This window comes from Dermacentor silvarum, chromosome 11, assembly GCF_013339745.2.
Source record: "Dermacentor silvarum isolate Dsil-2018 chromosome 11, BIME_Dsil_1.4, whole genome shotgun sequence".
NCBI lineage: Eukaryota > Metazoa > Arthropoda > Arachnida > Ixodida > Ixodidae > Dermacentor > Dermacentor silvarum.
The window spans coordinates 17,425,390-17,449,448 of NC_051164.1; the positions used below are offsets into that span (position 1 = coordinate 17,425,390).

Consider the following 24,059-nt stretch of genomic DNA (forward strand, 5'->3'; position numbering starts at 1 on the left):
GTACTAAAAGAATTTTGACTTGATATTGCGCGTAAATATAACACCTTCTTGTGTATGAATAAAACTTGATTGCGGGTCAGCACTGGGCATGTGGGGTTCTCCGTCTCTGTGTCGTGTCTGTCTACTTTGATGATAAAAATTAAATTAACTTCAGAGATTTATGTACCCAAACCACGATCTGATTATGAGGCAAGCAGTACTACTACTGGGGGGACTCCAGATTAGTTTTTACAACTTGGGGCTCTTTAACATCCACCCAATGCACGATACACGGGTACTCTTGCGTATCATACGCCCCCATTGGAACGTGGCCAGGACAACCAAGATCGAACCCACAACCTCGTTATCAGCAGCGCAACAATGCTCTATCCCAGTCTCTGTCACAAGTGATTGTTGTTATTAATTTGCAATAAACTAGAGTGCACAGGATAATGTGTCAACTAAGAAAATTTCCTTTTCTGCTCAGGGCATAATCCTATTACATAATTTTTTTTGTTGTTGTCGTAGTTGTTTACAAAAGAAAGAAAAAAAAAGGCATAAAGAAAATATAGCGGAGGCATAGGGCATCTCATAGTGAAAGCGCAGCCTGTCATATAATATACAGCACTCTGTATCAGTACTGTGAACTAGAGGAACTAGTGCTGGACAGGTATCAGTAGCGGTCGTCCACCCGTGCTGAGAGTCAAAGGTGACTGGGCAGTGCCCAACAACAGCAGCAGCATGAACAGCATTTCTACCACACGATTCTCTTACTATATAAACACCAAGAACGTCCATCTTGTATTTCAAGCCTGGCAATATCCAATGACATCTGACTTAGCAGAAGATTTCGTCGTTTTGGCATTGAAGCGCTGCAAGTTATGCGAGAGAGCTGCTCTCACTGAGAAGCACCTGTTCAACCTCAAGATTGAGGTTTCTTGATGGTGACCTGCCCCGCATATATAAATATAATAGCCTGAAATGTTGAACTGCTCATATAGCCAACGCTGCAATTATTTAGGTTGCGGCATGTAGTCATCCAGGTAATGGGATAAAAGTGGAATTTTTTTTGCATGTTATGCGTGAAGCAGTACAACTGCCACAATTCATGTTTCCACTTGTTAGAACTTGTCAGACAATCGCGCGCGATCTGCAGGCAGTGAATACTAGCAAACTGTCTGCACATGGAGCTACCCTTTTTGCTATATGCAATACCTAGCCTATTTATGTTATTGCCATATGGCAACTGGGATATCATATTGCTACACGCGTGTGGTATTTGGTTGTTTGAACGAGGCGCGCGGGCGCCTAGACGAAGAAGACGAACTGCTCTGGGCTCTCGAGCTATCGGCTGATCTGGCCAGCGCTGCAGCTATCATTTGTAAATATACTTGTAAATAGTCTCCTGTACTTAAGGGGGGACGTGGCTTTGAAAATCAACTTCCTGATTTCTCCATGGATTTTGATGAAAATTGGCACAAATGTTTAGAATGTCTCCCTGATACTTCCATAAAAGTTTCAGAGTGATACCTTGAGAACATTTTATTGAGCAGAATTTTTCTCTCTTGAACTTTCTGGAGGGCCTGGGGAGCTTAAAAAACATGATGGAAGGCTCGTTGAGTATTGACTGCATAGCTCAATGCGTGCTGAAGGTCGTGACAGTCTTACTTTTTTTTTTCACTCCACAAATTTTTTAGATAGTCATTTTTCAAGTTACCTTCGCACCAAGCACACTTTCGGGGTGAACGAATAGCCATGCCATAAATTTATAAAAAGTCAAGATAAAAATGTGAGACTGTCTCGACCTGCACTGTAGTCCAAGGAACGTGACAAAAAAAACAGTATCAAAATAGGCTAAACGGTAACGAAGAAATCAGCTCCAGAAACTGAGCAGAAAGGCGAAAAACCTGTTTTGAGAAAACGGCTCTCAAAGTTGCACCTTCTCTTCAGTTCTCTAAAACGCACCAAAGTTGTAATCTTTGATGTTTTTTGTGACGTGGGGCTTCTTGGACATGTGGCCTCTTGTCTGCTGAGCCTTCATTCTGCCTTTTTCATGTTTGTATGGCATTCTTAACTGCTGCTCTACAAAGAGCATGGTGCCTGGTTTTTAAACCAAGTGAGGTGCAGAACTATGTAGGCATAAATATACAGTAGTTCTAGCGTTGTATCTGCAAACTCATTGATAGCAGCCTCTAGTGCAGTCAGTGAGGCATTGTTTTCTTTTGGTAGAATCGACCATGTTACTGAATGAAGGCTCTCAGCAGCCTTCTGAATCATCTTCCATTGACAATGGCTATGGAGGTTAGGAGAGCCACTGATAGATAGGCAGCAATGCAGCTGCTAGGTGCTTTCCAGCCTGCACTTTTGTATCATGCCTCACTTCTGCAGCCAGGTTTCTGTGCCAGCCCAAGTGGCCTAGTGAACAGAGCTCATGATGAGGTTCACTTTTTGAATTAAAGGGGTGGTATGATGATAGGTATTGTTACGAGATATCGTGGCATTACGATAATAGAGTCGGCGCGCGATGTGCCAAGTCGCGGGTCCGAGGTGCCGATGTGCGAAATGTCTCGTCGCGGGCCCGCGGAATAGACGCTCGACGAGCTTAGTCACGCACTCCGAGGTGCCGATGCGCGAAATGCCTGGTCGCGGGTCCAGACGCTCGGTAAGCTCAATCGCGCAGTCCGAGGTGCCAACGCGCGAAATGCCTAGCCGCGGGTCCGAGGAATAGACGCTCGAGGTGTCGACACTCCATGAGCGATGTGCCGACACGCGAAATGCCTAGCCGCGGGCTCGAGGAGTCGACGCTCGAGGTGCCGACGCGCGAAGTGCCTAGCCGCGGGTCCGAGGAGTCGACACTCGATGAGCGATGTGCCGACGCGCGAAATGCGTAGCCGCGGGCTCGAGGAGTCGACGCTCGATTTGCTTAGTCGCGCAGTCGGAGGCGCCAACGCACGAAATGCTTAGGCAAGGATCCGAGAAGTCCGCGCGCGATGTGCTTCATCACCGAGTCGGAGACGCCGACGCGCGAAAGGCTTAGCCGCGTGTCCGAGCATTCCGTGTCCGAAGCTCGGTCGCGAAGTCCGCGTCACCGATGCTCGGAATGCTTAGCCACGGGTCTGAGACGTCCACAAAAAGCGGAATCGGCCACGCTACTGCGATGTCCGCGTAGCGCCCGCTTTAACACTCGTCGAGATTACGGAAACTGTCCGGAGCTCGCGAGGAGACCGCAACAAGCGGAGCAGACGACGCCATCACGGAGCGAGCACCGGACCAATGGCGAACCGCGCTGGAGTCACGTGGCGGGCGCGGCCAATCGGTGGCTCCGGCACGACCTTCAATCATTTGCTTTTTGTGTGCTTGTTTCTGTATGGAGGAGATAGCTGAAGCGGCAGATTTGAAGACGGAGAAATGCGCTTTCCAACAAGACCAAGATGGCGGCGCTCGGCTGCGTCGTTCCGGAGATATCGTGGCTTGAAAAACGCCGTTTTTTCGCGATTTCCGCGCAATTTTTCGGCACCTTGGCTGATACAACAATTTTTTTAGAGCACTTCTACTTGGTTTTCAGTGATGATATTTCGGAATCAGATAGAATAAGAGTTACAGAAACTGAAAATGTGATTTTCAAAAAATCGATTTTTTAGCCATTTTTCGCGATGCGAAAGCCGCGTCCCCCCTTAATCCTTCGTTCGCGTAACATTTTGGTGGAGCGTGCCGTTCCCCGTCCTCGCCACGGAGCTCCGCAGCGGCCGCACCGTCCAGCTTTCCGCCATGGCTCCCGGTGACACCTCGTCTGCTGCTGCTACTGCAACTCCAACTACAACGCACGTCACGGTAGCCACTCCCCGCGATCCTGGCATGTTCTCCGGCCACGATAATGTCGACGTTGATGACTGGCTACGCATGTATGAGCTTGTTAGCCGCAACAACCACTGGGACCCTACCATAATGCTAGCTAATGTCCTCTTCTACTTGGGCGGAACGCCTCGTGTCTGGTTCCGGACACACGAGGAGGAGATCTCTAGCTGGGACGCTTTCAAGGAGAAGCTCCGCGACCTCTTTGGAAATCCGACCGGTCGGCAGCAGGCTGCAAGGAAAGAGCTTGCTACTCGAGTGCAGTCTTCCACTGAATCGTATGTCTCGTACATACAAGACGTCCTAGCTCTTTGCCGGAAAGTCGACGAGAACATGGTCGAAGTTGACAAGGTTGGCCACGTTCTCAAGGGGATCGCGGACGATGCGTTCAACTTGTTGATCTTCAACAATGTGTCTACCATCGACGTCATTGTCAAGGAATGCCGCCGCTTTGAGCTCGCCAAAAGCCGCCGCGTCATTCCACAATTCTCCCGGCTCCCTAACACAGCTGCGACGTCGTCCTGCGTCGCCCTTACCACTTCGCCCCCCTCCAATGAGACCGTCACGCGTATTGTTCGCCGTGAGATCGAGGCTGCAAGTCCTGCCATGTTCCATCCGCGCCCACTTGACCCCATCATTGACCAACCGGCCCCAGCGATCTCCCTCATTCAGGAGGTTGTGCGGCAAGAGTTTGCCAACCTCGGTTTTCCTGCTGCCTGCTCCATCTCCCGACCTGACGCCCGATTGGTGCCGACAGCTGCGCCTCGCAGCGATCTGTATTCCGGATACCGCAACCCTACTGAATGGAGAACTCCGGACGACAAGCCCATTTGCTTTCGTTGCCGCCGCATTGGCCACGTCGCTCGCCACTGCCGCACCTCCTGGTCATCGCCATATTCGAGCTACTTTTCGCCGTCTCCTCGCCCATATGCCGACCCTCGCCGCTACTCGCCTCGCCGTATGCCTTCGAGCTCTCACGTATCCGTCGATGACAGTCGTCCCACTCGCTCGCCGTCACCTCAGCGCCGTCGGTCCCCGTCGCCCCAGCCACGCCGCTATTCGTCGCCGACCCATTATGGACCCTCCCGGACGGAAAACTAGGCCATGCAGCTCTTGGAGGTAGTGCTGCATCACGTTCGTCCTGTCCAAATCCTCCGTTGACGCTCCTCACGAACACGAACCTAATTGAAGTAGATGTAGATGGTGTCCCGTTGACGGCATTGATTGATACTGGAGCCCAAGTGTCTATAATGAGCGCTAACCTATGTCGTCGCCTCAAAAAAGTTCTTACGCCTGCCGTCACTCGAGCCGTACGCGTCGCCAATGGCGCCACTGTTGCCGTCTGTGGTATGTGCACTGCTCGCGTAGGAATTGCTGGCCGCCAAGTTCCCGTCCTGTTCTCCGTGCTGACCAGTTGCCCTCATGACCTAATCTTCGGGCTCGACTTTCTGACCACGCATTCTGCCCTCATCGACTGTTCCACCGGTACGCTGTGCCTCGAGCTTCCTCTTGTTTCCGACGTTCGCCCCGAACAACCGCACACCCTATGCACTACAGCGTTTGTTCGGTTACCTCCAAAAGCCCTAACCTTCGTCGAATTGGCCTCGACGGCAACCGTGCCTGATGGCGACTATGTCGTCGCCCCTATTCATGATGTCCTCCTGGCGCGCGACATCTCTGTGCCACACTCCGTCGTTACCCTTGCCGCTAATCGGATGTGTCTCCCCGTTGTCAATTTTGGCTTGACGAAGCAAGTGTTACCTGAAGGCATAGCGGTGGCCACGCTCCGGTCAGTGACAGACGACCACGTCACTGCTTTTGCAGCCGACGCGTCTCCAGATACTCCTGATTACCCGCCGGATGCCTTGAACCTCGACGGCCCATTACGTCCCATGGTCGCTCCGGACCTCGCCCCTGGCCAAGCAGCCGCCCTGTATCGCCTTTTGCTCTCCTATCGCGACATATTTGACACTGACAATCGCCCACTTGGTCAGACGTCCCTTGTTAAGCATCGGATAAACACTGGTGATGCTGTTCCCATTCATCGCCGACCGTATCGCGTGTCCACGGCAGAGCGGCAAGTTATTCAGCAGGAAGTCAACAAGATGCTCGCCAAAGGCATTGTTGAGCCCTCGTCGAGCCCTTGGGCGTCGCCGGTGGTGCTCGTCAAAAAGAAAGATGGCACGTGGCGTTTCTGTGTTGATTACCGCCACCTAAACCGAATCACTAAAAAGGACGTTTACCCGTTACCACGAATTGACGACGCTCTTGATTGTCTTCACGGTGCCAAATACTTTTCGTCCATTGACCTTCGATCTGGTTATTGGCAGATTTCCGTCGATGAGCAAGACCAAGAAAAGACCGCTTTCGTCACTCCAGATGGCCTCTACCAATTTAAGGTTATGCCGTTTGGTTTATGCAATGCCCTCGCCACGTTCGAACGGATGATGGACTCTCTGCTTCACGGTTTCAAATGGTCAACTTGCCTTTGTTACCTCGACGACGTCCTTGTGTTTTCTCCTACGTTTGAGACGCACCTTGAGCGCGTCGCAGCTATACTTGACGTCTTCCGCAAGGCTGGGCTCCAATTAAACTCATCGAAGTGCCACTTCGGGCGCCGACAGATTACAGTGCTCGGCCATCTCGTCGATGCTTCCGGAGTACAACCCGACCCGGAGAAGGTTCGAGCAGTAACAGCTTTTCCTGTACCTCAGTCTGTCAAAGACGTCCGGAGTTTTGTGGGGCTCTGCTCTTATTTCAGACGGTTTGTGAAAGATTTCGCAGCAATCGCTCGACCACTCACTGAACTTCTGAAGAAAGACGTGCCTTTTACGTGGGGTTCCCCTCAGGCTGCCGCATTTTCACGTCTTATCACGATTCTGACCAATCCACCGATCTTGGCCCACTTTGACCCGTCCGCACCTACAGAGGTCCGAACCGATGCCAGTGGTTATGGGATCGGCGCAGTCTTAGCGCAACGACAACACGGACACGACCGCGTTATCGCCTACGCTAGCCGGCTCCTGACAACTGCAGAGCGCAACTATTCGATCACCGAGCGCGAATGTCTTGCTCTCATCTGGGCTGTTTCAAAGTTCCGCCCATATTTATATGGCAAGCCCTTCTCAGTCATCACAGACCATCATGCGCTGTGTTGGCTTTCGTCGCTCAAGGATCCTACTGGCCGTCTCGGTCGTTGGGCTCTCCGACTACAAGAATATCCCTACACAGTGACGTACAAGTCGGGACGCCAACACCAGGACGCAGATTGCCTCTCTCGCTACCCAGTCCAAGACCCGACCTCTACGTCTGATACTGACACCGACGCCTGCGTTCTCTCTGTTTTTCCACTGGTCCATGTCGCCGACGAGCAGCGCCGTGACCCGTCCTTGCGTGTCATCATTGACCGCCTGGAATCGTCACTTGCCGACAGCTCCCTTCGCTTATTCACACTTCAAGATAGCGTACTCTACTGCCACAACGTTCACCCCGACGGCCCAGCATTACTCCTTGTGATCCCTAAACACCTTCGCTCGGCTGTTCTCCACGAGCTTCACGACCTCCCCACTGCCGGTCACCTAGGTGTGTCCCGTACCTACGACCGGATTCGCCGACGCTTCTTTTGGCCAGGGCTTGCTCGCTCCGTTCGAAGATACGTAGCTGCGTGTGAGAAATGCCAGCGACGCAAGACACCGTCGACGCTCCCTGCTGGTTACCTTCAACCAATTGACATTCCCGCGGAACCATTCTTTCGGGTTGGTTTGGATTTACTTGGTCCTTTTCCTCTTTCTACCTCTGGGAACAGGTGGATCGCTGTGGCCACAGATTACGCCACGCGCTACGCCATCACCCGAGCGCTCCCTACAAGCTGCGCCACAGATGTGGCCGATTTTCTTCTACGCGACGTGATTTTATTACATGGAGCTCCGCGACAACTTCTCACAGACCGTGGCCGGACATTCCTGTCGAAAGTTATCGCGGACATCCTGCAGTCCTGTGCCACGAGGCACAAGCTATCCACGTCATACCATCCGCAAACGAATGGCCTCACGGAGCGTCTTAATCGCACTCTCACAGACATGCTCGCGAAGTATGTGTCTTCCGACCACACTGACTGGGACCTCGCTCTACCGTTTGTCACCTTTGCGTATAATTCCTCGCGCCACGACACAGCCGGTTATTCGCCATTTTTCCTTCTGTTCGGCCGAGAACCAGCACTGCCCCTCGACACAAGCCTCCCTGTTCACGCAGCACCCACCAGTGAATATGCACTTGACGCCGTCGCCCGCGCTGCCCACGCAAGGGAAATTGCCCGTGGCCGCCTTCTGCACTCCCAAGAGAGTCAACGGCGTTTGTACGACCAGCGACACCGCGACCTGCACTTCCCACCTGGTTCTTTGGTGCTCCTATGGTCTCCGTCGCGTCAGGTCGGCCTGTCAGAAAAACTGCTGTCTCGTTACACAGGCCCCTACCGAGTGATTCGTGCCGTGACTCCCGTCACCTACGAGATCGCCCCTGACGCCCCATCTGCTTCCCAGTCCAGTGATATCGTGCACGTTACACTACTGAAGCATTATCACTCTCCCAGTGATGACCTTTAGACGCTCCGGGACGTCGCTTCTGCCGCCGGGGGATTATGCTACACGCGTGTGGTATTTGGTTGTTTGAACGAGGCGCGCGGGCGCCTAGACGAAGAAGACGAACTGCTCTGGGCTCTCGAGCTATCGGCTGATCTGGCCAGCGCTGCAGCTATCATTTGTAAATATACTTGTAAATAGTCTCCTGTACTTAATCCTTCGTTCGCGTAACAATATAAATAAGGATCAGATACCTAAACATTTTAAAATCAGGGGTTTGTGGTGCCAAAACCATGATCTGATTATGAGGCACACCGTAGCTCGGGTCTCCGGAGCATATCGCCCTCATCAAAATGCAGACCGTGACAGGCCTTCTTCCTAATTAACTGCCACGTCTGAGACACAAACGCAATTCAATTCACCAGCGGCATTATATGCCGACTGAACAGCTGCCGCCCATCAATCAGCGTTCGCACCCCTAGCAGCAGCTTTTGTCCCTAAGCCAAACTTCAGCGGGAGCTTCATGACCAGCAAAAAATTATTCAAGTACTCTGTCCAAAGTAAGCTGCCAAGTTCATTGGGCTATGGCCAAGCAATTTCGATAAATGGCAGTAAAATTTGCTGATAAGCTGAACATGAGTAAGGTGAGTTAGCTGCAGAAGATGAGTAAATCACCGCAGACAATGCACACTGTAGCTTTACTGGAAACAAGACAGACAAGTAATGGCCGCAAACATGGTGTGAAACTGAAACCACAGCAAATTGAGAGATTTAAGAGGAAATCGACAAGCAGTTTAGTTACAAGAGCCATGTGTAGCTAAAAGGGGGGAGAGAGAGGGGGGGGGGGCTCTTTAATGAATCCTGGAGAGGTTTGCATGGCCACCAGTTTATCATGCTGCTCCAGATGGGTATGGTGAAAAATGAAACTGTAGGCACAGTGCATGACAGAGATAAACAGCATACACACAACACACCACAACATTCAACAAACTGAAGTATTGATTGAGGAGACCAGTCTCTCTGAGAAGTTTAAAAGTAAGGCCAGTGCGCAAGATGCACACACACACCATTAGTCCATGGGCCAAGGACGTAACAGCACATAGGACGGAACCTGCCGTGGTTGCTCAGTGGTTACGGTGTTGGGCTGCTGAGCACAAGGTCGCGGGATCGAATCCCGGCCACGGCGGCCGCATTTCGATGGGGGAGAATTGCAGAAAACAGCTGTGTACTTAGATTTAGGTGCACATTAAAGAACCCCAGGTGGTCCAAATTAATCCTGAGTCCCCCACTACAGCATGCCTCATAATCAGATGGTGGTTTTGACACGTAAAACCCCATATATTATTATTACACACGACGGGATGAAAGGAATGAATGGATAAGACACTCTTACCATCAATTAAATTTCATTGTGCACAAGGTCCTTTCGTTTCAATTATCTCATGGTGGAAGGAAACTATGAGAAGAGGGCATTGCGCAGCATGACTGAGGCCGAATGTAGCAGCCCAACACAGAATCGTGACATCAAGAGTGTGCAGTAGTGCTACTGTTCTGCACACAGAGCTACGGCAGGTCAGCCAAAAAAGTACATGTCGATTAAAAATGACCAGTAACCAAACATTCCCGGCCAATATGCCGACTCTCAGAGGTCACGTGTTGGGCCTATACTAAGGCAATGGCTTCACTTACCAAAGCTGGCTATGTGACCGTACTGCTCTCTTCGAGTTTTATTGTCCTTCCTCCATGGTTATTAAAATGGCTTACTGTTTAGACTCGTGTAAGGTCCGCACTATTTTTTTTTTTTTTTTACAACTTTTGACAAGGTGTGGCCCTTACACGGAACCGAACCTTTTCGGAAAAATGGTGCCGGTGCACCCTTCACTTGTGCAGACCCCGATTACCCAGATGTACTATTGCATCAGAGGTCAACACGCAGCTCTCGCCATCAAGTAGCGGCATGCGGAAGTTGCAAATTCTGTTTTGCCAAATTGGGGGTGTGGCCCTTACACGGCTCTATACGGTTTGTGCCGCAAACCCTCCTAGCTGTAACGTGTACCAGCCAGTCCAAATGAGCGCCGATCTGCAGCCGTGCAACCCAGCGCACTCCCGTTTACGCGAGACGCCCAGAGCACACAGAGGAGGAAGGTGTACGCACCACCGCCTGGGTCTGTTGCGAGGCTGCCGTGGTGGCTGCTTGCATGGTGGTCGCTGGCTGGGAGACGACTGCCTGGGCCTGCGGAGGCGAGTTCTGTGGCTGCTGGACGTGACTCGAGCTCAGTGGCTGCATCTCCGTGATGAAACCCTGAGCTTCCATCAAGCCGCCTCGGGCCACCACTCTCTCCCGTCTGCAGAGGGTAAGAGAAAGCTACGAGTTCTACTTGTGCCCACAAGGTGGCAGTGAGGTTCACAAGAGGGAAAATCAACGTCCACCCCATTTGTAACTCGAAGCTACAAAGCAAACCCGTGCTGGTTTCTCAGAAAGAAAGCTTTGTAGTTGAAAAGTCTGTCCTGGTTTGGGGATCGAACCCAGGAGCAAAGCATTTCTGGTGCGGTCGCTCTACCAGCTGAGCTAACCAGGAGGCTAGCAGACTGCAGTGCAAGGGAGAAGTCATCGACAAGCACAGGGACACTGAATGCCGCAAATTAGTTCCGAGTAAGTATGCAAGGTGGAGGAAAGTTCATGAAAGGGAAAATTGTCATTCACTAGACTACTACTAAGCTACAATAGAAACCCGTACAGGTTTTTCCCGAATGAGGAGGCACCACATACCCCATTAGGGAGGAACCATCGGCAACACATCTAAAGCCACATTTACACTCATGTGAAAGTGGCACATCCAACCACATTTTGACAGCTTGCAAAGTTGATGCAAACGTGGATAATGCCCCAGAAATGTGCATCGTGGGTGTATTCCAATTATGGCCACCACTGACGCCAGTCTACTGTAAAAGCAACGAAGACACCTTCAAGCTCAAGCATTGAAACACGCTTGTAACGCATTTCTGCAACTTCATGCCACCTCACGTTGACAGAAAAGTAGGGGTGTGCTAATAGTATTTTTAGAGATCAAAGTGGACATGAATAGTAGTGCCAGAGGCAAATCAAATCGCATACAGAATATAGTGTAAATAGTCTGCAAATAGTTTACAGTCTTCTCAATGTTAAAAAGTTTGTCATTATACTGCACATTATAAAGTATGCATTAATAAAAAGTACAGGGGGAGCATTAAAAACTAAGCAGTTTCTTTGCAAACTTTGGGCTCTTTGGAGCATAAACAGTCATGGATACAAAGTACAATTGACAGTCGGGCGAGTTGGTTCATTTCTTTGTTCGTGTTTTTCTGTGGCGCCATTTAGAATAAATGTACACTTGGATATAAAGTTTGAAAAAGCAGACCTGTGGGCCAATTAAAATTACTATGTATGCCTATCTGCAGCGATGGCAGAGCGGAAAAAAAAAAGAGAGCTCTTTCTTCTCATTCGAATAGTCGTGGCAGATGGTTCCACTATTGTATGAAGAATGTTGCAATGGAATGTATTCAGGTTTAATCTAATGAAAGGACAGAGGTGCCGTTGTCTATAAATAGTGCCAGAAGTTCCCACTGCCAAATGCCATGTCTAGAAATTTTATTGATTTTGATCATTGTTCTGGCTGGCTACCTGAGCTAAAATCCATATAGAGAGCTTGACAGGGACCCAGGTAGCCAACACAAAGCAGACACAGTGAAAGGGAATGCAAGATACAAAAACTGTTGGTAAGAGAACAAAGTAAATCACAATACAAAACGAACAGCGCTGTACATATTCAAAAATAACATAAACAGCCATTGCAAAAACTTGGAAGAGTGGCGACATGTACAATCATTATACATAACATTGCAAAAAGTTGACTAGGGAAGAAAGAAAAAGAAATACTTCATGATGAATAAAACATTCCATCATGAAGTATTTGAAAAGTATTAGAAAAACATTCCTATTTTCTAATAGTGACTATTCGTCTCGAGAACCAAATCGAAGAATATATTCTGTGTATTTGAAAGTTTCGAATATGCGCACACCCTTACATAAAAGTAAAAAGAAACAAATATTGCTGCTATATTGAAACATTATACGTGTGTGATAGCCTCAGAAAGGCAAAACATGGCTCGCTAATAATTTAAAGAAAAGCATGACTGCCCCCCCCCCCCCCCTTTACTTGTGCATACGCAAAGTTTCTACAACAACAGGACGACACCAGAAAGAGAGTACTAACTCAGGTTTATTCCGAAAATGCTGTGATTTGTACAGTTTAATATTAGTAGAACAGCAGGGAGGCCAGGTAAAAATAACACCGTGATGATTTTGTATTTTCTTTCACTATCGCTTGTAACTTTACTTGTATTAATATTAGAGGTGGGTGAATATCCGTTTTTCAAACACAAATCAAATACAAATAGTAAGTATTGAATACTGGATCAAATATAGAATACTCAAATGCAGAAATAAGTAGTTACAACAGGAATACTTATTTCAGTATAATAGGTACCACGTCTGTCCTTGCTAGTGCAAAATAGACAGCTAAGTATCTTCTTTCTGGGGTTTTACGTGCCAAAACAAGTTCTGATCATGAGGCATGCCGTAGTGGACGGCTCCGGATTAATTTTGACCACCTGGGGTTCTTTAACGTGCACTACAACGCAAGCACACGGGCGTTTTTGCATTTCGCCTCCATCGAAACGCGGCTAACTATCAAGAACAAAGGATCAGTTTTGAAGAAAAGATCACCAATTGCCACATATTGAAAAAAACTGCCCCAATAACCCCTCCGGAACTTTAGAGCCTGGTTGCCAACAAGATTTCCAAGAAAGAATGGCTGTTGTATGACTAGCTTTCCAGAAACACAAAATAAATGGTTGCGGAAAAGCGGTCCAACGTTGTGGAAAATGAAAAAAAAAAAAAAGCTGCCGAAGGACTTGTGTATGATTGACACACATAAATGGTCACTTCCAAGGAAAATAACACAGGTTGTAGGGTAATAAGATAAAACTGCTACATGACTTGACTGCCAATTACACTAAATGACAGACTACAAGCAAAAATCACAGGTTGTCAAGTAGGCTTCCGCCGTGAAGCCGTAAACAAAGCTCGCCCGGCTTATTTTGTTCCTGCATTACTTCAAAAACATTTGCCGTCTCATTTCTGATAATTTGGGATGCTTTGGTTAGCAGACAGAGAACAGTATCTACACTTTTACATTTCGTTGCTGCGAAATATTTTGTTAGTTCTGAAAATTCGAAAATACCTAATAGTTCTTTTTTGAATATAAATATGAATAGTTAGTATTTAGTACTTGATTTCTATTAGAAACTTTGACACTTGCCCCACACCTCATTTCACTTTCTTCCCACCTCAAAAATTTTTCGTTCAGGTTTTGTAGATTCAAGCACTCATTTTATTTATGTGGCCTTCTTGCCGTACTGCTTTCTGGTAACCTGTATAAAACACAGCCTTTTCACAATAAACCTGAGCTGGAAAGTTAGCGATCATTTCTTTCCGATGTCGTCCTGTTGTTAGTGCTTTGCGCTATGCTCCTTGCAACAAACATTATGACCTGAGCCAATTTTTTGAAATCCGACCCCTGCTGCCCTACAGGACAGAAAAACTCGCATTTTCCCAGCCACACGGGAGGGACAACTGTTGTGACCCAATCCATGGTGAATATGAGCTACGGGGTGGTTTCTTTTCCGATTAGTAGAACTTTTAAAGATTAATAACAATTCAACTTCTTGAACTTGATTACTGTTAGAGTGGACATCATTTGCACGAGAAATCAAAATTATTATTTGACTAATTATTGAAGTTTTGCTAATTAATATTTAAAGTAATTATTTACATCACATTTTATAATTAACAAATTCCAGGCGGTGGCTTCTAAACTCATATCCACCTGAAACATTTTTTGAGCATGACACCAGTTTCGAGATATGCATTCTAAAGTTTGCGATCAATGCAATGGTGTTCCAGAATTTTTGAGCATCAATGCCTAAGAAGCAGGCGCGTAGCCAGGGGGGGGGGGGGGCTGATGGGGCTTCAGCCCCCCCTGAAATTTTTTCGTGCGGGCATGCACCACCAACTAAAACTACCACCGACGCCGGCAATCATTCTGGATTTTGTGTACAATGTCTTTTTCACGCTCGAAAAGACATTTCGGCGCGAACATTGCGAACTCGGGCTGGATTTAATGACAACGCCCTTGCACCTGGAGTCATGTAACGCAAGGAGCCCCATCCGAGCACAAACTTTCATCGGCTTTTCGATAGCGAGCGGGCGCGTTGCGGCATCTCGCAGCATCCGCGGAATATACGGAGCACATGGATTTCAATTACGAAACTTTATGGGTATAAAGTTCTCATAAACTTTTGACACGAAAGGTGCGCTGACATTTCCAAAGGCATGCTTTAAAACATTTTCAATTCTAGAACTTTATGGGGTCAATGTTCTTATAAACTTGGGCCAACATGCGCGCACAAAAACGCTCGTGTCCAAGCCGTTCCATAAATGGATGCGCGCTCTCGCAATCTCCCACACACACGAAAATACTAAATATCACCGTGACTGTCAGCTAGCAGCTGATAATTTTCTCCAAACATTTTCAGGAAGCGTGCCCAATGTCATTGATCAGCTGGACCAGGGCAGGCAAAGTAAAATATGAGAAAACAAAAGAAAGTAAATTGCCTATTATTGCGAATTTTTTTTTTGCGGGCGACAAGGTCTGGCTCTCCGTGGCCACAGGGACAGGGGCCCTATGGATATAAGCAATGCCCCTGCTGAAAATACAGGCATTTTCAGAGTGCTTCTTCGCATACGAGCTGATTGTGGAGATACATATCTGAAGAACCATTTGGAAAGTTGGCCCAGTAATGCCTCGTATTTAAGCCCAGACGCACAAAACCAAATTATAGAAATTTGTGGTGACATTATCAAAGAAAGCCTAGATTCAAAAGCAGGCTGCTTCTCCACACTTCCTGACGAAACGACGGACATCGCTGGAATCGAACAGCCTACTGTTTCTGCAAGGTACCTAAACAAGTATGCCAACGACATCAAGGGATTGTTTTAGGTTTTAGCACCGGAATAGATGCCCATCTCTCATTGCGACAGCAGGATCTATGTAAATGTGTAAATACTGCTGCAGCTTCTAGTCACCCTTCCAGTGACCACTGCCAGCGCAGAGAGAATATTTTTTTAACAAGAGTTTACTAAAAAACTACTTGCGCTCTACAATGTCTGTGGAACGCATGGTTAGGCTGGCGCGTCTATACAGCCACAGAGACGTCGGCATCAACGTGTCCGAAGTCATTGCCCGCTTCGCTCAACTTTCCCGCCGAGAGAAGTTTGTCCTTTAGATAGCGAAGCAGCAAAAATCAATGCAAGTAAAAAGCACTGTTCCTTCAGGTCCATAAGTTCTTAATTATTAAAACGCATGGCCGTTCATTAGCTTTTAAAACTGCAGAAATTTTCGCCGTTTATTTCGCCGTTTATTTTCGCAGTTAGCATCATGATCACAATTATCACGCGAATACAAAAATTACGAGGATACCAATAACCAATTTTGACCGGCCATGCTCATTGAAAGCCCGGCCCACGCGGCGTTCGCCAAAAATACACTCGGATATTGGGTAGTTCAACTTGCCGCATCATCTGTGGCCTTCGCTTGTCCTTTTCTTTCATTTTCAGCTACCTGCTTTTATTTCTTTTTTGAAACGAAGGAATACCCTCCTTTAATTTTGGGTGCAGAATAATTGTTGGCGTTGTACAGGCAGTTAAATTAACCATTTTCATACTGATTTATGCATTATTCCTCTATTATTCTACCCACATGGCGCTGTCGCGACCGCTGCATGGCCCAAGTACATATCACGATTTCTGCGATCATAGTTATGTTCTTGCCTAGATCATCTGTCTTTCTGTGCGCAAAGTTTACTATCTGTGACTGAGCAACATGTTTATTTGTCTTATTTGACGCATTATATACACTGACGTTTGCTTAAATACGTAGATTTATTGGAGACTCATACGTATTTTTAAATATCTTATTGTGAGGTTTTGTGTATACAAGCAGTGAACTTTGTTTCCAGCGACTCTTTTTTTGCCCTTTAGCGAGTTGTATCTTCGCATTTGTATATTCCATTCTATCTTCGCAATTTCTAATATATATTTTGCAGAACTCCCACTTCTTATTTGTACTCACTGCTGCGAGTATTATCTCGGTGTAATTACAATACACGACGAGTTACAGCTGCTCCTCCGCAATCGATTGCAACGAGGGATAGCGTCATTAAGGTTTCTTCCTGGCCGTTGCATATGTAGAAAAATGTAAACAAGGTTATTGAATGACAAAGATTCATCAAAATGTTTGTCCTCAACTTATTCATTTCATGGCCTTTACGTTTTTCATATAAGCTGCATGCACTGCTTTGCTGGTTTCGAACTGATATTGACCCTTTTCGCGGCAATCCCGTGGGTGCTGCCATATTTGATCACGTGGTGACGCGTCCATTGCTTGCCTCAACTGCCTCCGTTGCCTCATCGTTTACAATGGAAGTGTATGACGCCGGCGTGGCTTATAAAACATCTGTTTTCGGAGATATCATAGACGGTGACTAGATGGACGACACGAAGCTTTGATCACAGCTTCAGAGAACATGCAAAAGCGCTTTCGGTGCTGATTAAGCTATGTCCAAATGGCATAAGCAGCGTATACGGTGCTTGTTCTAAAAGCGGGGCTAAATATGAATTCCAAGCTGTCCGATTATATATTCAGTCAGGATTAGTGTGTTTTGCTCTTTGTTCTTTATTGGGCAAATATTTTGAAGCAGTGGCTTGTCAGTTTCTGACTCAGTGAAGTTCCTATCTGATTATTTTCTGCCTAATCAATCGCGTGTGTGCTCAGTTCCGGATCCGATAGATGTGTTCTTGCTGCGCACAAGGCTTCAAACGTAGCTGTTTTGTACATTGTAATACCTTGTAGCAAATCTATATTACAGTTAGTATCTTGTTTACTTTTGTGGTCTATCACGAAACATTCACCTTCGACCATTAGTGCGCTATAGGTGTAGCCCGTCATTTATTGTGTGTATACAGTGCGCATATAATCAAGTGTAAGTCCATTCACTTATTCTTGATACGTCGGCGATAGAGTGGGCGTAAGTTTTCCTGCCATTTGGACAGATGTGTATAGATAACGTGCGCGAAACTTAATATGACAGGAAGCGGTGCTACTCCCTTTGTCATTGTTTAACGAGTGGTACTCATTCTTGCCGACGTTATGGGGATGAAGCCCTTTCTTTGAAGGTTAGCGATACAAGGCTGGCGGATGAGCAAATTTCTGTATCCTCGAGGAAAGCCGTACATCACGAAGTGCCGGTAAAACGTTCAGACAGTTGCACCAGCAGTCCGCGAACTTCGCCACACAGATTAATTCTATTCCTTAACATGCCAGTCACTATTTTTGTAGCCAACTACTGCACACGTCTTCAATCCACATTATTCAATCTAGCATGATTGGAGCACAGTGTGTTAGCGAAAACTCAGTTGCATTTCCGACAGCTGATCGCACAGAAGCAATTTAGAAGCGGTAATGGTTTCGTATTCGTGCGCGGTCGCTGAGGAGAGGTATGGCGCTCCGCCGTGAGCGCCATCTCGTTTCTCTAAAACAAACTGCTCCCCGAAAAGGGTCAATAGTTCTAAAGTTCATGTGATGTTTTCTTTACTTATTAATTAGACAAAAAACGCGGAAGCATTGATATCAGTTATTTCTGCCACAATTTTTGGGGCATATGAATTTATTCTTTTATGACAACATACATATTTTAATGGACAGTGCATAGCGTTCAATAATTTGTTTCCAGCATCTAATATACAATGGAATTGGCAATGCAGTTATTATTCATGCATTTGATCCCTCTACAAATTCTATAAGGAGGAGGCCGCGCTGCAACCTGAGCCCCCCCCCCCCCCCCCCGAACAAGTTTTCTGGCTACGCCACTGCTAAGAAGGTATTTTGTTAAGAAGTATGTAGAACAACGGTACATTTTTACCACAATTTTGATAGCACTGATCTCAAAACTGGTACTAGTTTCAAAGTTCATTGCAAGTGAATGTGCCTTGTGATTTCACTGGCTGAAATTCATCTAACGCAATATGCACACTTAATTCATTAAAAAGTTGTTCAGTAAAACTTGTTAATTTTCAGTTATGCATCTTGATTTCCAGTGTAAGTAATGTCCGCTACTTCTAGTAATCCAGCTCAATAAGCATATCTGTGATACAGGCCACAGGTGATTTTCGAAAAAGTTCTGCTAACGCAAAAAACAAACAAAAAAACATAACACTTCAAAAGCACGGACTGTCGGGACTGTTAGTCTATCAGTTAATCTATCATGTTGACTGGAAGACTTAGTGCACCAAAATTTGCATGCAAACACAGGGAAACGACGAGGACAAACGCTACTGCGAGCTGTTTACTTTTACAAACACACCACCAATTTATGAGCTCGTTTAAGTGCATCAATCATGCCACTTGTTCATATGAAAGCGTGAAGGCACATCAGCAAAAACTACAGCACGGTAGCATGACTCGATAGGCTTTGCACACTTTTACTTTTATCAATCCATCCATTATCTGTTCAGCGAGGCATCAACTTGTTGCATGAGGCCAAGCCCAAGTTTTTTTAATACTTCTGACACACGCAGTAGTTCTTGCTGATATGCCTTCACTGTTTCATAAGTGTCATTACGCATGTGCTTGAGCAAGCTTATAAATAGGTAGTGTGTTTAGAGAAATAAACAGTTGGCAGTGGCATTCATCCTCATCTATTCCTTGTGCCTGTGTGCAAAAGTTGTTGGGCTAGGTTTTCCAGTCAGCATGTTCCATGTATGTTGGAAGGTCAACATGCCTTACTGCGACTATCCACTGTTTTATTGCGAAATAAGTGGCAATCCATAAGACACGCTATGGCACCAACAATGAAGGGTCGTTCACCTTTCCACATGCAACAGTATTGTTCAGGAGAGGAAAATAATGGCTGCTATAAACATGCCATACAGCACTTCAGTTTTCTAACAAAATGTGATGCTTTGTATACCACGTAAGCATTGATGACATCTGCTGTATTCAAAAATGTAATCGTATGTCGGGCCAAAAGCATGAGTGGGTAAAACGCTGGTGAGCACTATGAAATGAAACATCGACGAGGAGTCAATTTCGTGACGCACCAGAAAGGAAACCATTCAACAGGTCTAGCTGGGTTATTGTTGAATTCTCAATGGTAACCCAATAAAACCATTAGGAACCACAAAAGATTGTTCAGCAATCCAGATTGAACACCACTCCTACCAACCAGTTATTTTTAGGGGTGTGCAAATAGTGATTTTTGGGAGCGAATCATATACAAATTGAATAGTACCAGAAGCGAAGCGAATATAAAATAGTTATCAAATAGTTTTTGAATACCGAACAGCCCTTACCACAGTCAATATAAAACAATGTTTACATCCTAGTATTGTTAAATTTAGCGAGTTTCTGTCATTAAATATCATGTTATGAAGCGTTTTTTTATTAAAAACACAAATGGGGCATTTCTTGGAGCTTGAAAACAAGCGGTTTCTTTCTTTACTCTCCAGAGAGCGCGAATGATCGCTGTATATCCTGCAAAGTATTGCTACCCAAGCGACGTAGCCTGCTCCACTACACAAGTTCTCATGTTTTATGTTTGTACTACGAAGGTTTATCGTACGTTTGCTCCAAATTTATTTTTAATTGGGCACAGTTGACCCCGTTTCAAAATATTCTAAAAGTATCCGAAAAATATTCGCATGTACGAACAGTGACTATTTGATTCAAAGACCAAATCGAATAGGACATTATTCAATTCATTATTCTAAAGTTTCTAATTCGCGCACCCCTAGTTATTTTTACGTGGGACATGGCTCATCCGACACCATTACAGCTGAATGAACCATTGCCAATAACCCAGAAATCATAACGTATTATTTATGATATGCTGAATTTGTGATCTCGAAATGCTGATTTATGTGTGGGAAACTTAATGCAAGGCCCATTGCAGTTCTTTTGATACAGTGGAGAGAAGTTTCAGTTGTGGGTAGTTCAGAAAGACTTACTAATTAGCTATTTACCAGATTATTCTTATCTCAAATAACATTTGAATGTTATTTTTTTGTACGAATGCATACTGTCCGTACCTTAAAATAATGGTGAAGAAGTTCTTTTATTGTGCGTGATGTGGAACGGCTTTCGTGGGGTTTTACAACCAGTTTTTGTCACTCCAGACCTTGATTGCAGTTGCACCAGCGCATCAGCATAAGTCAAGCCGCTCAAACACGACAACTCGAGGCGAGATTAATGCGTCCTCGGAAAAACTTTGGTCATCGAAAGTTCACTCGAATACCGCGCCACCAGCCTCCCAGCTACGCACCACGTATTAAAGAGATTAAAAAAAAGAGAGAGAGAATTGATCTGCCGGCCGCCAATGTGAGTGCGCGGCGGCGTGCGTAGGACGTTTAGCGCACATCAATCGGCGACTGCAACCGCTGCCTTACCGGCAAGGCGGGCACCGACCTCTGGAGAACACGTCGCAACGCAGACAACGGGGCCAAGGTTGGGCCGAATCGCTTGGACGGGGTATTGCCCGATTATTACGAAAGGGCGCTTACGGGATCGGACGCAGAGGCGCGCATCAAATCGCGAACTGGGGCGACGTAACGCGATCGTGCTGGCTTAGCTGCCGTTGGTGTACCGGGGAAAGAATGCGAAAGGTAGACAACGCGTGTTCCTTTCCATACTCGGCGCAGCTCGGGTCGTCGCACAAGCGGCACTGCTGCTCGGCGCTTGGACGACGCGTCACGCATCGTTGGCTTCACTCTGGGTCTAACGGTTTCGCCCTCGCTTGGTGGACACGGGAAAGCGTACCGTTATCGGCCGACCGGCGAAAGTTGCGGCTGCCTGGAAGCGGTGACTAAGCCTTCGGTAAACACACTGGCAGCCGCCGTACGTTGACAAACCGCGCTATCGGGCGGATCGGTGGGACACGCATTACAACACGGGGCAACAAATCGTTGAAAACGTTGCAGCACATCGACGCCGATCACCTCAGCTGCTCGCATCTTGCGCTTGCGGGACGAATAGCGGCCGAGTATGTGCGAGCCAGTTTCCGAAGGGCTCGGTCGCTCGGCTCACGGTGTCAGCATAGAGGAGTCGTCGAGAACCGTCGCTCGCCTAACAAAAAGCGAAAGCACGCAGGCAATGAAAGAAAGATGCGCGCAGCTTAGGCGACGGTGTGTGTGTCGCGAAGGCGGGTGCAGCGGGGAAGAAGGGGGCCGGGTTGAGCACGCCTCTGGCAAATCTCGCCATTTTTTGCGGCGCCAGGGGCCGGCAACAGCGGTTCGAGCCGCGAGAGTGCCACCCGATCGGGTTAGCAACCGAAACGAACGTGAATGTCGGCGGTGCCGACCGCGATACAGCATGCCTAAGCAAATTCACCTTTTTGTTGACAGGTTACTAGGTCCTCCCAGCTTCCGTAGTTATGGCGTTTGACTCCAAGGGCAACAGTTGCCAACAGCCGTAACACAGCATAAACGACATGTCACTCCGCGCGCTCGTTGCATAGTAACGGTACACAAAACCTTAGAAAACAACAATTCGTGCATATATTACAAAAATACGTTTATATTTGCAAAGTTAGTAGTTCTGCGATATATTTAACAAAATAAAATTTATTTAAATGCTGCCAGGCATCAAGAATGTTGCACTCTTTTTTAAAGCGCGCACCTGTTTGGCAGCCATTAGGCACTCGTTGGAGACGAGGAAGCTAGGGACGCTTTCGTCGCCATGTTGCTAGGCAAAGAAATTTGCGAACTGCGAAAAAATATGTGGCGGAAATTAGATCCCACTTGCTATAGCAGAGTGTAAAAGTGAAAAATAGGCGATTTTACTTTCATCCGCTGAACGAAACGTTCGATCTAGAATTAATTTTGCATGAGCTCAGAAGTACGTGTGACCTTGATTACTCGTTGCTAGGACGCTGCCGGAGCAGACGACGCGCGGTCGTGTTCACGGAGTTGGCGATGGAAGATTTCGGCGGTCTTTTCGATTACCATGGCGTCGACCTTTTACAAGAAGTGCGCCTTTAGAAATGACATAGACTCGCTATGGTCCACGATACGCAAGCAGGTAACGGTGACCCTTTCTTGCAGGCCAGCTTCGAGCGGCAAAACAAGGCAAAGTCGGCATATCTGTTCAGCTACGTCGAAAGTCCTCCTGCTTACCTTCCGCTGAAAAGAGACTGCCTTCCTGTTGATACGCCATCAAAACCTGTAAGCAATGGTGCACAACAGTCTTAACATTATACGTGATGCTTTTAGTTTCAGTTTCGGCGTGTGTCGCGATTGATGTGTTTAGAAAGTATCTAGAAAAGTAATATTGGAGAAAACATCAATATAGGTACGAAATCCGAACGACGTACAGAAACCTATCGGCATAATATATATATATATATATATATATATATATATATATATATAACTATTTGTGTGCGTGCGTGCGTGGTGGTGCGTGCGTGCGTGTGTGTGTGTGTGTGTGTGTGTGTGTGTGTGTGTGTGTGTGTGTGTGTGTGTGTGTGTGTGTGTGTGTGTGTGTGTGTGTGTGTGTGTGTTGTGTGTGTGTGTGTGGTGTGTGTGTGGTGTGGGTGTGTGTGTGTGTGTGGTGTGTGTGTGTGTGTGTGTTGTGTGGTGTGTGTGTGTGTGTGTGTGTGTGTGTGTGTGTGTGTGGTGTTGTGTGTGTGTGTGTGTGTGTGTGTGGTGTGTGTGTGTGTGTGTTGTGTGTGGTGTGTTGTGTGTGTGTGTGTGTGTGTGTGTGTGTGGTGTGTGGGTGTGTGTGTGTGTGTGTGTGGTGTGTGTGTGTGGTGTGTGTGTGTGTGTGTGTGTGTGTGTGTGTGGTGTGTGTGTGGTGTTTGTGTCTCGACACTCTCGGGATAATGTGGCTTCAGTCTTGTTGAACTGAAGTTCACTCCTTTTCTTCTGGTATGGTCTGGGGATATGCTTCTTCGCTGTTACATTCTTTTGTAGCATCTCTGAATATTCATCCAAAAACCGACAGAATCTAGATTATGTTTTCACCATGGCCTATCGTATGTTAAAACAATATTGCACATGACATTTTCCACTTTTAAGTTTTTGCGTTAAACGAATATTGTGGACCTCGAAACTCTAGAAACAATTACGAGCCTCTGAGCGCCGTAAATAATACGTTTCCTGCGAGGCAGTTCTCGGTTTCGCTTTTAGGGCAGCATATATGTGTCATGATCAAGTGCGTGCTTTGCCTTTCCCTTTTTTTGTCACAGAAAGTTGTCCGTGAGCACAACTAGTTGAAAGGAGGGGAGGAAGGAAAGAACAAAAGTTAGAGGCATTTAAGTCTCCTTACATGCACTAAATACGACATCATTATGACTCTCCCGCGCGATACTTTTCACTTGGTCATGTGCTCGAATTGGGCAAAGGCAAAGTCCGTTTTGAGGGTGGGCCACCGAAATGTTGGCGGTGGGCCAAGTACAGTTTTGAAAGTGCGTCAACTCAATTTTCTAATTGGGCAAAGT

The 24,059-nt window shown here is 46.8% G+C and overlaps 1 protein-coding gene across 1 annotated transcript in view; it reads right to left on the minus strand.

Annotated features, from left to right (window-relative positions):
• LOC119433301 (DNA-binding protein RFX2-like) overlaps positions 1–22,039 on the minus strand; it is a 92,017-nt gene extending 69,978 nt beyond the window's left edge. The window contains 2 exon segments of the mRNA XM_049659137.1: positions 10,564–10,753; positions 21,950–22,039. Coding sequence (XP_049515094.1) covers positions 10,564–10,722 — 159 coding nt within the window. The 5' untranslated portion in view covers positions 10,723–10,753; positions 21,950–22,039.
• Between the last annotated feature and the right edge of the window lie 2,020 nt (positions 22,040–24,059).